The following is a 17594-nucleotide window of genomic DNA, read 5'->3' on the forward strand; positions in this document are numbered from 1 at the left end:
GGTCCGTGTTAACTCCAAACTTCCAGACTAACCTTAAGTTCTCCCGATGCCACTTTGAAGACCAGCTCCACCACGGAGCCGACAGCCAAGCGAGCTGCACTGGATGAATGGACCTCGTTCCAAATGGTGTCGCTGTCCACCTGCCAACACACATATGCAGTAATTAGTCACTTCAATAATATCCTATATAATAAGTTAAATAGATTGCTCATAGAGTAAAATCAACATGGTTGATGGTTCAGGTCCACTGAGTAACATTAAGGAGGGTTTAGTTAAAGAAACTGATCATTGTGAGCCATTACTATGTTTGTGTAAGTGAACAATAGCTGCAAAATAAAAACCGTTTGGCTTTTGCAGCCTTAGAATATTCCTTTCGGCAAGGGCCTGAGCTTTATGGAGGCCACCCATCTTGCACTCCCGTGTTTCTACACACCAGCCAGAACATGTATTTCGTGTTATGACGCTGGAGCTCAAATGAAGAAGAAAGACATAGTTTCTGGTCTCTGAAGACCACTGTAGTTCTGTGATGTGGATGATTCCTGCGTTTGTCACAATCAGCACTCTTTGCCATACAGATGTCAATCATTCTTACACAGTGGAGCTTAAAGGAAACCGCTGAAATGTGGCATTGGGCAAATTTACTATTTATTTTTCCTTTCTAATTGTGTATAAATATAGAGTAAGATTACCATATCCCACAGTGGATCAAAATTACTGCTTTTATTTATGTATTCATGCAGTGAAAACAAGATTTGCAAATTGATTGTAAATATGCGTGTGTGTGTGTGTTTGAGCATGTTTAGACACAGGGCAACTTATTCAGTGATCAGGCCTTATTAATGCTGAAGCACGGACGACCCTCTGCACATGTACACACACACACACACACACACATGCATGCATGCGAGTGTATGTGATTGACTGTACCCAGGGACACGCTTAGGATAATATACACAGCCTTCTTCTGACATGGCAGACACTGCAGGCAGATGGAGAAACACGATAAACACAGAGAGAAAGAAGCTGGCAGTGGAAAAGAAGAAAAGGAAGCCCTGTGTGTCAGTGTGTTTGAACTGTGCACACATGTGCCGAGCACGGCAAGTGCCAGAGCTCCAGAGAGGCTTCTGCACTGAATACATCACAACTCTAACCTGTCAATCACTCAGGGCCTTTACTCGTCATTCGGTGAATAAGTCAGTTTGTTAAGTGACTGGAAAGCTTTTTAACTTTCAGTGATCAAGGATTCCAAACAAACAAACAATTTACCGTATTTTCCGGACTTTAAGTCACGCTATGACCACAAGAGGGCACCGTCCACACTTGTAGAACACGAATAATGCCACCAAAAAGAAAAAGCAGAATTTAAACTGCAAATGATAAAGTACGCAGCTAAAAAACAATGATCGAGCAGCAGAAAGAGAGTTTGGAGTGAGTGAAAAACTCGTCAGGGACTGGCGAAAAGCAGAGGTAACTCTTATTTCTATGAAAGAAATCAAAGAAGGCTAATCGCAGGCTGAACGCGCGATGGCCATAGCTGGAGCAACGAGTCCACAAATGGGTTCTTGAACAGTCTGCTGCTAGAATGCGACTTATAGACAGACTTATATATGTTTTTTTTCCTCTTTGAGATATGGTAAGTTGTGCCAAGAAAGACTTTGTCATGAAATAAAACTATGGAGAATTTACCATAGATTAAAAAAGAGCATTACTGGTGGAACCAAGTGTGGAGAGAAAAACAGAGAGTGAAGGAAAGACAGTATGTGTGGTAGTCGTCCAGTCAGTGATTGAGCGAAATGAAGAGCCAAATGAGTGAGTGAATGGGAAACTGAATCATATATACAAGTCAGGTTAATGAGCACAAACAGATGCTGTTCTAAAAGCAGTATGTGCAGACTGACTGCTTTATTATTTCCTATGTTGATGTAAGTTTGGCCTCAAGCAACGAGCGGGACACAGCTCGACAGGAAAAAGTGAAAGGGAAGACGTGCACGTGCGTGCGCGTGTATGTGCGCAAAATTGGAGGTAGAAAAGAGCGGGAACGTGCTGGTATGACGGAACGACGGTTCTCCACAGGCTGACAGGCTAATTTCAGCCCCCCCCCCCCCCAACTCTGAGTGTGTGTGTTTGTGTTACTTGTACGAGTGTGTGTGTCTGTGTGTGTGTGTGTGTGTGTGTGTGTGTGTGTGTGTGTGTGTGTGTGTGTGTGTGTGTGTGTGTGTGTGTGTGTGTGTGTATGACAGGAAGACAACAATTTAGTCCCATTTGCCTTTATAAAGAACAGAACAGAGCAGTACAGAGCTTAGCCTCTTCATGTTCCCACCACAGCAGCAACAATAAACCCCGAGGGAAAGAGGGGAGGGAGGGAGAGAAGGAGGTCTAGAGATACTCCAGAGGTATGAAGGGACATATAAAAGAGCAAGGAAAGGCCACTGTAAGCATATATATATGTGTGTAGGTGAGTGATATACTGTATATGCTCTGAAGTCAGGGAGACACAGTTGCGTCCATGTCTTTAGAGGATATATAATGACATACAGCACGTATTACCTTAAGCTTATCCATAACTACGACGCACGTAACCGTTAACCTCACCTCACGTAAATCTCACCCTTATAAGCTAAACTTCAAACAAGTCTTCACGTTAATATTGACTCATTTATGATTCAGGGACTTGCTTCTTGTGCCCACAAAAGAAAGACATACGCAAAATAAAGGTGTATGAAGGTGTATAAGTTGTACGTATGTAAGGCTGACTTCAAATCATTTTGAACAACAATTGACATTGTTGCCTTAGCACACAAAGATTCCAAAACACACTGGTATGCACACAAAAAACACCCCCACCACCCACCCTACCAATCACACACACACACACACACACACACACAGATATGCACACTCGCGCACACACACACACACAAGGCTCATATGCTAAAAACATCTGGTAACAATTATAAACATGGAGGAAAGGCAAGCAACAGCTTTTGTTGCCTCTGGTCCTTGAAGGGTGGTGTTTGTGTGCATGCGTGCAAGTGTGTTAAGATTGTGTGTGTGTGTGTGTGTGTGTTTTTCTTAGTGGAACAGGAACAAATAGGACTATTATTTATGCAGGGGGCAGAGGGAGAGAGTGGGCGAAGGAAACACAGTTATTACACTGCTATGTGATGATGCTGAAACTTTGCCTATTTCTTTCATTATAAAGGCAGGTGGAGCAGAGCCAGCTGTGCATTGATTAGATTAACACGACGCCACGAATCAATCAACAAGCGTGACCTAACACAATTTTGTTTAATTAATATAATTAGGACAATTTAAACAAAATATCAGACGCACAAATGACAAAATACTTAATTAGACTCGGTACATGACTTACCCCGATGCCTCCACACGGTAACCTCACAAACATGGGATTCACTGAACCTGAGGAAAGAAAGACAGACATTGATAAAGAAAGTGTAAAAGTTCAGCAGGAGGAGAGCTGATTTTGTGCGTGACCCTTAAAACTGAACATTTAACTTTCTGACCTAGTCTAACAGCGAGTAGAGTATACACAGAGGCATTCTTTAAGTGGGTGAGGTGAAGGGGGATTTCTCCCTCTGTGTCTTCAGAGGGAGAACATCAAGAGTATAAGCCTGGAAGGATTAGAAAATGAGTGATCTTCCTTTTTGTTTTTTTGGACAGATCCAAAAATAGAAACAAACAACAGAAGACAAATGTCCAATGTGAACTAATATTACAATTTCCCTGTGTCGAGAAAAGTCAGCTTAATGGGCAAAAAATGTAATTTAACCAATATCAGTCCAGTGCTGGCAGCCAGCAGAGTACAAAGTTTACGGAGTTCAAGAGCAGACTTAAGATGCTCAAGGGGCAGAACCTGGCTTACTGACGTACTTATGAAAAAATACATGCCTTCCACAAGTATGACTCCTATCGCTGGGGTTTTATTACAATTCCAATTTTAACTTTCTTTTTCCTCTAACTCCAATGTGTTTACAAACCCACGTGCGTGCCAAAGCTTACATGAGAGTATCAGGTAATACTCCTGCGTAAGCTGCAATATTAAGAGAAATGCATGTGGAATGAAAGCTTAGATGATCGTGGGGTTGGTTTTCACACTTTTTCCTCTTCTTCTCTCTCTCTTTATGGCATGCACACAGACACACACACTGACGGACACACTGTGGCTGCTCCAGCTTCACCTGCTCTTAAAGCCACACAGGCCAAACTGGTGCAACCTTCAGTTTAAAAGCTTCAGTTGGTTCTCAGCTTTATCGTAACACCTCTGAGACTTTATTAGAGGAGACCTTTTGTTGTGTAATGGGTTAAACTTTAAAGAAGATCACTTTAACAGACACTCTTGCAAATTCACATGAAAGGGAAGACAGACTCGGTGTGCATAAACTGGAGAAAATGACTGAATACCTCACGTTAACACGTAATACATGTTAGTTTATGCGTGCGTCTCTTTGCCTAATTGTCAAATGATGTCAAACTGAACTTTCAGTTTGACAGACAAACCTATACTGCTAGATTATGTTTATTTGTCAATATACAGTGAATGCATGTCTTACAGTCAAGTTTCTGCCGCAGTGGGTTGGTTCCGTAGAGCAAGACGTGGGCTTCAGAGTGGACCGTTTGCAACTCCTCCAGCGAGGCCTTTCTACCACGGATACACTGTGCACAGACAGGAATCAAGCACATGACAGGGAAGACACAAACACATAAGTGAGACTCCTTTATTCACTATTCTGGGATCATTTCACAGCTATATCCTCAAACTTCAAAAGTCAAGTTTCAGGCGAAAATGACTGAACACTGCCCCCTTCTGGCCATGATAACAACTCAGGTATTTTCAAGTAATACAAGGAGAATATGGTACAAAACCTGCTAATACACAATTTATTTTATTAGTTGGCTTATAATGCCAAAATGTTTCATTTGTATGAATGAAGTTGTAGGTACAAGAAGGGCTTTGTTACAGCACACTGTTCCTGTGTGGCTGGAGTTAAATATGTTATTTAATAGGTTAATAGGTTGCACAAACTGCATTTTAAATAAAAACAACACATACTATCACATTGTCTATATTATACCTTGTATATTGTCAGATATGTAGTATTTATTAACCATAACCATGCATTTTGTGTATTTCTCTTACATTCTGCTGCCACCCTTTTAACTGTTGTGTCAATTTGAATTTCCCTTATGGGGATTAATGAAAGTACAGCTTTTAAAGAATTTTTTCTGTTTTTTATACATACAGTCTGTTTAACTAATTACAAAGAAAAGTTATACGATAAAATATCATAAATTACGAATCCAGGGAGTATTGAGGATTTTAACACTGTGTTATTTATCATTTACTATTTCAATAACTCTGTTTTTATGAGTGATTAATAAAACATGTATTTGTGCACCTGTGTATTTGTTTGCATCTTACCTCACAGTGTGACCTCAGGCCCGTCTCCTGTAGTCGGGACCAGATACTCTGGATGCGGCCGGCGTGCTCTGGATGACTGGTGGTGTTTCCACACATGCACTGGTGCTTCTGCATCAAAGAGTCATAGACCAGACCTGGAATACACAAACACACATACACATATTGTAGTGAGGTTAAACACACAAACGCTGGGGTGTGTTGGACACTTATTACTGCGACTCTCAGACCTGTGGTGAATCGTGGCTTAGCCGACGGTTCCTGTACGACCATGGGGAAGGAGGCAGAGGCTGGAGACGACTGAGCCCTGGAGAGTGGCCGGTGTCCGGCGTAGCCCACTGACAGACCGGCTGCTTCCATGGAGGCTTGGTAATTCCTCAGCTGGTGAATCCGCTGCTGTTCTAGCAGCAGAGCCTGCTGCTCCCACAGAGAAAACAACACACGTTTAGGACGGTTTTGGGGCTGCAATGTCTTTCTCTTGCCAGAAGATGGCACTAGATACTTAAAATATACATAAACGGCAGTCACAAGTCTGTTTACGCTGTTCTGTACAAGAGAGCTGAAGCAAAGCAAATGTATGGAGTTCACATGGCAACATAACATTTCCTACAATAAACGTTCTTGAATTAGAAGATTACACGATACACCTACACAGATTACACCTGAGCCTTCAATTAAATAACTATTCCTAACAAGAATAATGCATAGTGGCATCTTTATCTACTTTATTATCAAAACAAAAGACTTTATGCACATTTAAAGGAGTATGAAGCATTAGATATATTGCATCAAAGTAACCAAAAATAAATAATAATAATAATGATTTTGACAGGAAGCGTCTCAGTGTGAAATACTGGAAAGTAGTATTTGATCTTTTCACGTCTGAACATTCAGTCTTGTTCTATTCTGAAGGGCGGGTCTGTTTTACACTAAGGGCGCCATGGCGACAGTGAGTGGCGAGTGGCTGATTGGATTTGGCTGAGTGGACAGAAAGGATGGGCAAGACAAATGAGGACATGGTGTCCTAGCTGTGCATGTATGTGGCCACAGATACTCTTCAGATGAGAGCATTTGCATCTGTGGACAAGTGAAGCAGGACTGCAGGACATTAGCATGTGTAATATAAAGTATTGTTAATGAGCTAAAACACACCACTGAGCAGTATATATTTGTGTGTGTAGAAAAAAAAAGATGTAAATATACAGTAGTTTCAATTATACTGGCGGGTATAGCCTGGTCTTTGAGTTGAGAGGAAAGGCAGATTGAATGAGGAGTGTAATGTTTCAGTCACTACTTCTGCCATCTGTCGCTGCTGTTTGCATCCATTTGCCTGGAAATCCCAACACTTTGTGTGTGGCCATTAAAACACAATCCTGCATAGTGTCTCGCTGTGGTCAATTTGAACATGCCTGCACAAGCAAAGAGTATAGAGATGTTATTTGAGATGTATGAAACATGCAGATAGTTTTGTTTTATCCTGTTATTTATGTCTAAAAACCAAGTCTGCAGTTGTTATAATTTGCTTCCTACGTTTTATTTCTTTCCCTTTTCCTGCTCCCCCCCCCCCCCCAGCCACTCATCTTTCACTTGCATTGTCTTCCCACCCTCAACTGTCCAAACACCACCTCCCACCCCTCGTGTCCTCACCTGTCTGAACAAGAAATCCTGTTCGACCTGTCTCTCTCTCTGCTCCCTCTCCTCCAGCTCCTGGAGGTCTGGTGGCTCCTGCTTGATGACCAGCCCACGTAGCAGCCCTGCGTCCTGTGCAGAAACAGACGCAGAGGAGGCCAACGAGGACAAGGAGGAGCAGGAGGACAGCCCCTGGTGCTCCCTGAGCTCTTCTTCCGTCTCCTCTGGGTGACTCTGATGCTGCCTGGCCGGACCCGAGGCGCTGGAGCCTGAGACCTGATCACCGGGCTTGGAAATGATCTGAAGGACGAATAAATGAGGAGGGTTTTAGTTAAAGGTTAGCTCTGATTTCCACAGGGGTGCTGAGTTATGAAAATAAAAAGTCAGCAATTTTAGAAAAAATACGTTGTCCAAAGATGCGGGAATGAACTGCCATGAGACGAGAAGTATAACAAAGAACCAGTGAGGGCTAACGGCAAAAAAAACCAACTGTATGCAGAGAAATAAGACAAAACAACAACAAAACAATAAGAAATACTTGACGCTGGAGCAAAGAAACAGAGAAAATATTCACATTTAAGAAGATAAAACAATCAGAAATCTTGTTTTAATCATGAAAAAAGCTTCAAACCGATTATGGATTATCAAAATAGTTGGCGATTCATTTAGTTATCGATTAATTGTTTCAGCTCTAATTCAATTTATTATTCATAACTCTGCCACCGTGTGCAAATCAGTGAAATAACAATTTTCTAAGCTCCCTTTTGTGTTTCCCATTATGAAGATACATTCTTGTCTTTGTATGTGCAATGTAATTCATGTGTTTGAGTGAGGTGTACAGCATATTGTGTTGCATTTATGTTGCATGAAAAGTGACACGCAAATAAAGTTTTATTGAGTATTACCGATGGTACAATGACGGGGGGGGTTTCCCCATTCCAAAAACAGCTCTCCATTTGTAGGAGTTCATATAAAATAAACAATGTAAGGAGCCCCCGAGTTTAATCAAACAAAAGTCGACTTTTACTTTTTGTACACAAAGATAAACCCGCTCTGCACTCTGGACTCTGTTTGTTTATTTGTTTGTTTTACAAGGCTGCACAGAGCAAGATCTCTATGACTACTTATAATTCATGCAGGTATGTTCCCTGTGTCGGAGCGAAGACGAACCGAGCATAAGACACAAGGGAGCGAGAGAGAGAGAGAGAGAGGGAGGAAGCAATGTAGAGGGCCACATTTTAGTTAGGAGACTTGTTGTGGCAGATGTCCCTGTCGTCAGTGACCTCAACCTTGATGTGCAGGTCATGATTGGAGAGGACCATTCATACACACACACACACACACAGGAAAAAAAAAAACCCGACAGACTCACCCACCCACACACCCCCACACACACACACACACATACACTCACACTTGACTGGCATATTGCCCAGGGAACAGTCCATTGACGTCAGAGAGCAAGCTCTTGCCTCATCCCAGTCCCTCTTCTCCAAACAAACTCAAAACACTCTTCCACTGCCGCTGTGCTGACTCTCGCTCTTCCTTTCCCTCTTGTTGCGCTCTCTCTCTCTCTTCCTCCCTCTCTTTCTCTCTCTCCGTTCTCTTAAACAAGAGGAAATAGTTGCTGGGATATGAACCTTATGAGAGACAGACACTGAATAAGGCGGTCGAATCAGTTCGGAGATAGACAACAATGGAAGGTGGTGAAGGGAAGGTGCTTGTGTACACAAACACATGACACTACATGACTCGACATCTGTCTCTCCCTCTCACACACACACACACACGGACACACACACACACGCACACTTGAACAACAATATTAGTGAAGTGAGTGTACCACAGTGTTGCTGTAGCTGTCTGAGATAGTTAGTGGTAGAGGCAGCAGACTCGTGCTGGAACCATGTCAAGATTCTTTCATTCCTCTCGTCGCTGCCAACACGTTGAACTGTTAAAGCCAATTTTTAAGTCTTCAGGAAGAGCCCCAGATTTTCCTTGCTGACTTGACTAAAAAAATATGGACAAGGAAAGGAAGGAAGGCCGCAGATGATTCATACTTTGCAAAGTGGTGGTTAATAGGGTAAATAAATGGAACTTAACACTCCACCGGGGTATTTGTAGTCATTTTTAACATTGCACTTACACTAGTACGTATGGAATTAATCTAATTTAATGGAAGCAATAATGGTCCTTATCGCTACGATTAAAAGGGAGCAATATTTCAATCATTCTGCGGGTACTCTGCTGTTGTCTGGAATATTGTACTCGCTCATGTTAAACAGAAAGTCTATTGCCGTTTTTAAGAGCCTGATTTTATTGTGCAGCAATAAACTCTTTCCTTGGGCTACTTCTGCATTTTCCCCCGTGCCATGTTCTTTTAGAGGCAGTTAAAAGGCAAAACAAAGGCAATGACTAGCTGGGGACATGCAATCTATTCAAATTAAAATCTGTAACAGGCCGAATAGGACTACCGTGAATACAAGCGAGTACATAAATAAGCAGAATAACATCCAGTCAACGTATATACGTATTTAAGTGAGCTCCTAATGTTGACGCCACACGAGAGGGTTCTTGACCATAATGTTCCCCTCAACAAAAATTATTTAGGGACTTCTAATAATCTGATTTCAATCGATTATCAAATGATCCAGCAGTGAGTGTGTGTCGTAATAACATAACATAATCGAGAAACTCGGATCCTGCGGAAAGACAGGGATGGCAATTGGGCAAGTGGGCCAAACACGGCAATAACGGGAGTGCGCTGAGAGGAGGAAAGCCTCACTAATCGCCGGTTACGTGCTTAGAAACCAAATCACGGCTGTCGACGGGTGAAAAAAGTACTTTTACCTCGCGAGCAAGGTTTTACAGTAGAATTACAGCGACGCAGTATGAGTGACTGCTTAAGTCAGGTGGATTTCCTCCTCTATACCATAATTCCCTCCACAAAAAAAGTGTTACTTAGCTTAACTAGTTGACAATACTGACCGTCTGCCTCCATGCTGGTTTTAATACTGAAGCCACATTCGATTCTTTGGATCGACTAGTTTAAAACAATAGGTCATGGTTGTATGAGGATGAACGTGAAGATGAATGAGTAGAATCTGATTCCCAACAGGCTCCTTTCTGGGGTCAATCCCTGACTAAATTACCCCACACATCATCTCAAGGTCCAGTTTTAACATATTCAATATGAATCCAATTTTGCACTGCAATACCAAGAAAAAAATGATGGCTTTAATTGTCAGCAGTCTGAGCCTGGCCATAAAAATCAATTGTCCAGCCAGTGATTTTTTTTTTTTTCTTCTGGTGCGGAGCCTATAAGGAGTGTGGGAGGAATACAGAGTATCTGTGGTAGACTAAATAAATGCAGGGTCATCATGCTAACTCCAAAAAAGAGAGACCTCAGAAATCACTGTGATTCCCAATTAGGACAATTGGGCAACACACAGAGGCGCTAATATTCACAGCTGAATTAATATAATAGTGATGAATATAGATGGCGCACATATTTGATGAGAAACTGTCAGATAGTTAAAGAATTATGTTGTTATGTTATTACTCAGGACTAAAGAGTCGATAATGTCAACAGAAGTAATGGCAATGACATCAACTGCAGTGAGGGGACACAGCTTTTATACTCTTTATGTTATTATACCCTCACAAAGGTCATGAGGTAATAATTTGTGGTGAAGGTTTTTTTTTTTTTTGGTAAAGTGCAGATTGTCAACAACCCAAGCAGAAACTTGGAACATGTGTTGCTTTAAAACAGATTTAAGAAGCTTACAGTGGTAGTAATTCAGCCGATGACAAGAGGGATTATACATGTGGTTTGCGTTCATACACATTACAAACCTTTGATTTGACTGAATTATATTAGAGCAATAACGGCTTGAAAAAGACCATAAGTATTCCTCCATGTCGTCTGTGAGCACATATTTTGCACATGTGATGCTTCTCTTTTTTTTGTCATAGAAGTTCAACTTATAAGAAAAACATGGTTGCACTCAGCGACAGAGAGAAAACAATCAAAACATCACAACCTACTTCATAAGTTAACATGACCTCTTCGATATGGAGACGCTTTGGCTTTTGAAGACTACTAACTGGAATAAAGGTGGAAATAAATAAATGAAATGTCAGAAAATCGAATGCGATTATGCTGCTCAAACTCAGTCACTTTCTTATTACAAGTTGCCTGCAAAATGGCATTCATACAACATACTAGATGAAAATAACCTGGGTCTACACCTGAGATTACCTTAATTACACAATAATCAAGCAACTGTGGTGAACATAGTCATTAGTTAGTAATTAGTTCGACAGTCTTCATTAAATGGACTCACGGCACACACAGACACACACACACACACACTATGAGGATGCAGTAGATATCATTTCCTGTGTGACCATTTATGGAGGCAGCTTCCTTAGAGTACAGTTGCCAGGGTGACATGGAGAAGTGGGGATACACGAACACAGACGAGGAAGACTGTGCTGGAAGACTTGATAATTACAGTCTGATTCACCCTACACTTGGAACAAGACAGGACTCACAGACATTAACGTTATATCTGTGCCATGTAGAGACGGACAAATACAAGTGACACAAAAATAACACCAAGCTACCTTGTTGATGATGTGCTGCTGCTGCTGCTGTTGGAACAGTTGTTTGTGTTTCTCCAGGAACTGCTGGTGCTGCTGCTGGACCACCAGGTGTTGCAGTGCCTGGGCCTGGACACACTGTTGCTGGGGCAGAGGGGCCGACTGGGTTCTGCCGAGTGGACGGTGGCCCCGCGCGAGCTTTGAGACAGCGGGCGACTGCAGTGAAAGTCCACCCAGACCAACTAGATTAAACACAGAGTGGTTAAAGCAACTTATTAGTGTCCAGTACCTTGTGGTTCATGTGTTTTGGTCAACATGGCTACAATTAAGCTATTGATTGACTTATTTTAAAAATAACACCCCTGGTTATATAAAAAAAAAACTAGTGATGGGCATCAACGTTAACGCACATTATCGCACGGCGCGTTTCCATGGCGACTGAACGGAAAAAAATGTGCGTGACGCTATGTTTACATGCCACTCTCGTTAGCTCTGTTAGCTGCGTTAGCTCCTTTAGCGTCGTTAGCGCGCCCACAGTTTTACTGGAGCGGTCTGTTCATTAAACGAAAAGAGCAGCACTACAAATAACCAGCCTACCTGTGTACTGCCTCTAAAGTTAACGTTACTTTAGAGACTAATTTTAAACAATTGGGAGTCACATAAAGATGAGGTCTTTTTCCGGTCAGTCGTCATGGAAACATGTCATGCGTATGTGCCCAGCACAAAAAAAAAAAACATAACAATTTACGTCTAATTATTATAATATGATGATATAATATGATGACATGATGCTTTAGATCAGATATTAAGACACAAGCTACTCACTGCTGAGAAGTAAGGAAACTAAATGAAGTGAACACTGACCCACTGAATTATGGCTGTGCTCCAGCAGCGCCATGTGCTGGAGGAGCGGGTTGTGACCAGCTGAGCCTCCTCCAGCTCCCTCCCTGTCCAGCGTTGACGATGCCAAGTAGGATGGCAGGTGAGCGGCGGACAAGAAAGGCGGGGTCAGAGGAATGCCCTGCTGTAACGCAGGCAGATGACCGTCGTCTTGGTGTCCCGTTACCACCTAACAATAAGAGGAGAGGGTTTTAGATTCAAGAAGGGAAAAAGACAGTTAGGGGAAAGGCAGATGGCAAGAGGGACTGGGGAGGAATCTCAAAGTAGAAAGACAAGAACTCAAACTAAACCCGTCAGTGAATATTTCCCATATATTGACATGTGTTCAAATACAAGTTTGGATTCCATTATTAACTTCAGAAACAAATTATCCCACACACTGCTCTTGCAGATAGTTCGTTCCTGTAGTTTCTACTTTCCAAAAAAGTGTGCAAATATAATTTTTTTGTGAATAAGAATCACTGTAAGCAACGCTGCATTGTACTAATAGTGTGTAACAGTGTGAGAGGTGTACTCACAGTGTTGGCAAGTCCTGTGGCTGGCAGTCCCAGGGTGATGTTGGGCAAAGAAGGGGAGGTGTACAGAGAGAGTTGGCTAAGTGAACCTTCCCTTGCAGCCAGTCTATGAAGCAGGGAGGCCTGGACACAAACAACCACGCAACACTCCAATAAAACGATCCCATAGTTTTTTGAACTTCATTGGAAATCGTTGAAATTGCAACGCTGAAACAATGCAATTAGCAAACTGTCGTCAGCGTATATGCTCGAAACATTACTAAAGAGGCTGCATATATTATTACACACAACAACAACAACAACAGACAAACACATGCATTTGCATATTCAGACACAAATCCACACACAAAGTAAAGAAGTTGTTTACCTCTCCTGAGCTGCCGGAGATAGTGACCCCATTCTCATTGGGGATGTTACTGGAGCTGTTGTTGGGGGAACTGGGACCGGAACCCGGTGCACTGTTGCATGCAGACTCTAAAATACACACAAAGCAGAAATATGGTGATGTGTTGGACTGTGCACATCTTTGTACGTGATTCTAAATTAAAAAAAGTCCTGGGGCAGAAGGACTCACCGGCCACATCTAGAGAGCGTTTCTTTGCAGTGGAGATGGGTCCGTCTTTTCTGCGGAGCAGAGGGCTGCTGCGACGCTCGGTCACCTTCTGCTTTAGCCTGGAACGAAGCTTCAGGTTGGGCTCAGAAGCTGAAGAGATACAGAGAGGGACAATTTTTGTGAGAGATAGTAGGTAAGGTAAAAACCTGTGTCAGATATGATGCGTAACACATTTTCTATTTGAAAATGTTTCATTGTTCCACCCTAATATTTAACAAAACGAAATAATGTTTATATAGACACGTTATTAGCCCTTATTCGTGTGACAAGCTTGCAGCAGATGACTGAAAAGACCAAATATTTGCAGCACCAGGACAGAGTATTTGATTTCCAACTGGATGCTAATGTGTTACACCCCCAACTTAGCCCTGCAAATGTGTTGAAAATGACTGCATCCCTCGAAACAGTCACTCTGGCACTCAGCTGTGTGATAGTTTGCTGGGCCACACACAAGTGGGAGCTTGTTCGCAGGCATGTAGTGGGGCTAATGAGCTCATCCCAATAGGCCACACCGTATGTGTTGGCTGACAGCTTCAGGAACTGAGGTTCGCCATCATCATGTGACAGTGGGAAGCACTGCAACGAGACGGGAAGCAGCCAAATGGCACGCTTTCTTGACCCCGCGCTTAATGATGCTGCCTCCATGCTTTGCTAATGAACACTGTGTGTTGCTGGACACTTTCAGTGAAATAAAAAATAAATAAAAGGGAAATAAATTATGCCCACTGTGCGTATATGTGTGTGTGCCAAAGTCGGGTGTGTTCTGTTAATGCTACATACATTAGCTGACCTAGAGGAGAAGACTCTTAGAGACAGAGCACAGTGCACTCAGGCTTCATTTTGAGTCTATTACAAAGACAACTGTAATAGGGCGGTTTATTGGGACTTTGCTTGAAAAAGGATGCTTCACAGCCGCATCGATCTGTAGTCTGATCTTTTTGGCCAGTCAGGCTTTTGTTGCAAAAAGTGTTTGAAGACACAAACACACACACATCCAGTTTTAATAAAGACTGTGTGTTGGGAAGGATCGATTATTTGACGAAATGCAAAAAACGTGTGTACAAACTGGTAGCGACTTGCTGCATTGCCTGAAGAAGGCCTTGGGTCGACAATGTCACCTGATCAGTAATGGAGGGATTTTTTTTTTTCTGAGAACAAACAACTGATGTGCAGACACTTTGTAGACAGGCTTGCTTTTGTGCCTCTCTCTGCCAGATGACTCCAAACACAGATGGGTTTTATTCGATCTTTTCCACCACTGACTTACTTCTGTTGGCCCTGAACTGTACAGCTAACCAATGACTGACTCTACACTCCTCCTCGTATCAAAGAGACAACGCCACGTTCATTAGGTTCAAAGAAGGAGCAGTGACTTGCTGGCACAGTCAAATGGAAGCAAATGGTTTTTCTTTGTCTACTTAATTCCTTATTCAGAGTTATTCAGAGTCACAAGCAGCCATTTGGCCCTAGCTTCTGGCAACCATGAATGTCAATCCAGGTATGATGAAGCTTCACTCAGTTTTAATGCAGTTGCGTTAACAAAAGTTAACTCTTAAAGAATGTTTTTATGAGGCTTCCAAAGTCTTTGTTGTGAGAGCAGGGCTGGGTCTGTTGTGTTAATGCTAATACTGTACATTAGCTGACCTAGGGGAGAAGACTCTGAGAGATAGAGCACGGTGCACTCAAGCTTAATTTTTAGTCTATTACAAAGGCAACTGTAACAGGTGGTTTAAACATGAACTCAATAATAATCATAATCAAAACATGATATTCTACTGCAAAGATTGCAGAACACATGGTGTGTGTTGAACATTCTCAACTGAAGGAACCATATTTTGACATTATTACATGGTCAAAAGGCTGGAAGAATGATACAGAATGTATTATTTGGTGAGAACTGTGAAGGCAAACAAGAAAAAGGACTGAGGAAAAGACGTGGTAGATCGAAGGTTAGAGGGGAATTTGAAGGACAGTAGCAGAGGAAAAGAAGGAGAGGTGAAGTAGGGCTGTGGACACAATGGGGTATTCACCTCAGGACACTACAACTTCCAAGGGTGTTAATGCCGACTGGGCAAAAGTGCACCAGTGTGTGCACACGTGCGAACACACTCTCTGCAGAGAGGGCCCAGACTGGTTTTTACTGCTGATGCTGACATTTCACACGAGTCCTTTTTTTTTTTCTTCCTCCCTTCTATCCTTCTCTCATTTCCTTCTATTCCCCACTTTTCTCTCCTTCACCGTTTTGAGCCTTTGCTCCTGCATACCCATGCATTTGCCACCTTGTTACAGCATAATGTCACCGTCCTGCATTATGGTGCAAAACAAAAAGTTTGTGTTTACTTTCTGGCACATTCTGACTATTGGGTATAATAATATGCCATTGTCAGGTCACAGTCCATTGTCCCTGGTGTCCCCTGCAGCTGTCAAACCACAGCTCTGGCATTTCAAACATTATTAAAAAAATACATTTCCATGCTGGACATGGCTGGCCAGACTGATTTTTAAGAGGAGGGGAAGAGGGAATAACACACAAAAAGTCCTGTATGCGAGGTAGCACTGTATATCTATTTTGTATTACACCTGAAATATAATGCACTTATGTGTGGCCTCATAAAAGACACTGCCGCACTGGAATTTAATCTCTCCTTGAGGATTCTGTGTGTCATTTTCTACGGCATGCATTTGTTCGAGACAAAGAATAACTCTCTCCATCGCATCCGTTAAGACTGTATTAAACCCGAGCGTATGATGGCATATCAATACCAGATTAAACATCTCTACAAGTGGTGCTTAAGATTTCAACAAGGAGTGGAGGAGGAGTGGTTCCCTGATTCAAAACATATTGATCGGCTGCTCATCTGTTTTGACAGATGGGGAGTCCCGCATAGCGAGGAGTCGTGCTGGGGGGGAAGCCATACTGCTCGTCTCAGGACAGGCAGAGGAGAGATTTATAGGAATCAATAGAGTAGTTTTCAGAAGCTTGTCAATAGCGTTTCCCGGAAATATTACACATGGTTGATACATTAGGTAAAGAGACTGGACGGATGGACGTAAATAGAGGGACACAGTTTTCTCATTTACATATTTTTTAGAACAACAAATCAACTCAACTGCAAATGAACTCAATATAATTGGATAGTAAATGTCTTTGAAGACGTATAAGAGATACTACAAAAAGCCCCGTTTCCCAGAAAGCTTTACAGTTCATTCCACAAATAACAATTTTTTGTTGGAAAAACGGTATTAAATTAACCAATTTATGCAATCCACACATTATCTTTCATCTTAGAGGTCTGACAATGGGTGCCATGGACATAAAGTATTATTCAAGTAAGTCAGAAATGACAGGTGAGTAATTCAGTAGATGGGAAGACGAAATAGAGAGACCACCATGTTTCAGAGTTCCCTAGTTAAACAGAGATTTAGTGCCTCCCCTACTCTTCTTTGTGCTGCATAGGAATGTCACATTGCAGAATATAAAATGGGTAAAACTGTAATAAAGCTTATATGGATATCCTGCATGGCTTTATTATCCAGAGCACAGTGTGCTGTGGTAATGTGTGTGTGTGTGTGACTGTCTGAAAGAGTGAGGGAGAAAGAAAAGGGGTCATCATGACAAGTCTGTGTCTGTCATGAAGGCCTAACAGACTTCCTGCTACACAGCATTCAAAGTGGCCCTCTGTGTTCTCAGAGCCATAATTACAATGCTCTCCAGCGTTGGACAATGAACCCCTGTTGTAACATAGTGCGCGCCTGCACTCGCAAGACAGGGGGGAAAAAAAAGAATTCTTTACGTACATTAATAATCGACATGCATGCGTTACCGACATGGCAAAAAACGTCATGTGTGACAGTTGTAGGCGTCAGAGCGGCGCAACAACTGTGGCGACCACTG

The 17594-nt window shown here is 42.2% G+C and overlaps 1 protein-coding gene across 1 annotated transcript in view; it reads right to left on the reverse strand.

Annotated features, from left to right (window-relative positions):
- The window catches only part of hdac4 (histone deacetylase 4), a gene marked incomplete at both ends in the record, with an annotated part of 68650 nt that overhangs the window by 19066 nt on the left and 31990 nt on the right, over nucleotides 1–17594 (reverse strand). The window contains 11 exons of the mRNA XM_083908692.1: nucleotides 33–140; nucleotides 3374–3420; nucleotides 4572–4674; nucleotides 5441–5574; nucleotides 5668–5854; nucleotides 7085–7366; nucleotides 11696–11913; nucleotides 12536–12740; nucleotides 13090–13209; nucleotides 13454–13560; nucleotides 13661–13789. Of these exons, the coding sequence (XP_083764818.1) occupies nucleotides 33–140; nucleotides 3374–3420; nucleotides 4572–4674; nucleotides 5441–5574; nucleotides 5668–5854; nucleotides 7085–7366; nucleotides 11696–11913; nucleotides 12536–12740; nucleotides 13090–13209; nucleotides 13454–13560; nucleotides 13661–13789 (1640 nt within the window). The remainder of the gene's footprint in view (nucleotides 1–32; nucleotides 141–3373; nucleotides 3421–4571; nucleotides 4675–5440; nucleotides 5575–5667; nucleotides 5855–7084; nucleotides 7367–11695; nucleotides 11914–12535; nucleotides 12741–13089; nucleotides 13210–13453; nucleotides 13561–13660; nucleotides 13790–17594) is intronic.

This window comes from Microchirus variegatus, assembly GCF_963457635.1.
Source record: "Microchirus variegatus genome assembly, chromosome: 22".
NCBI classification, from domain to species: Eukaryota; Metazoa; Chordata; class Actinopteri; order Pleuronectiformes; family Soleidae; genus Microchirus; species Microchirus variegatus.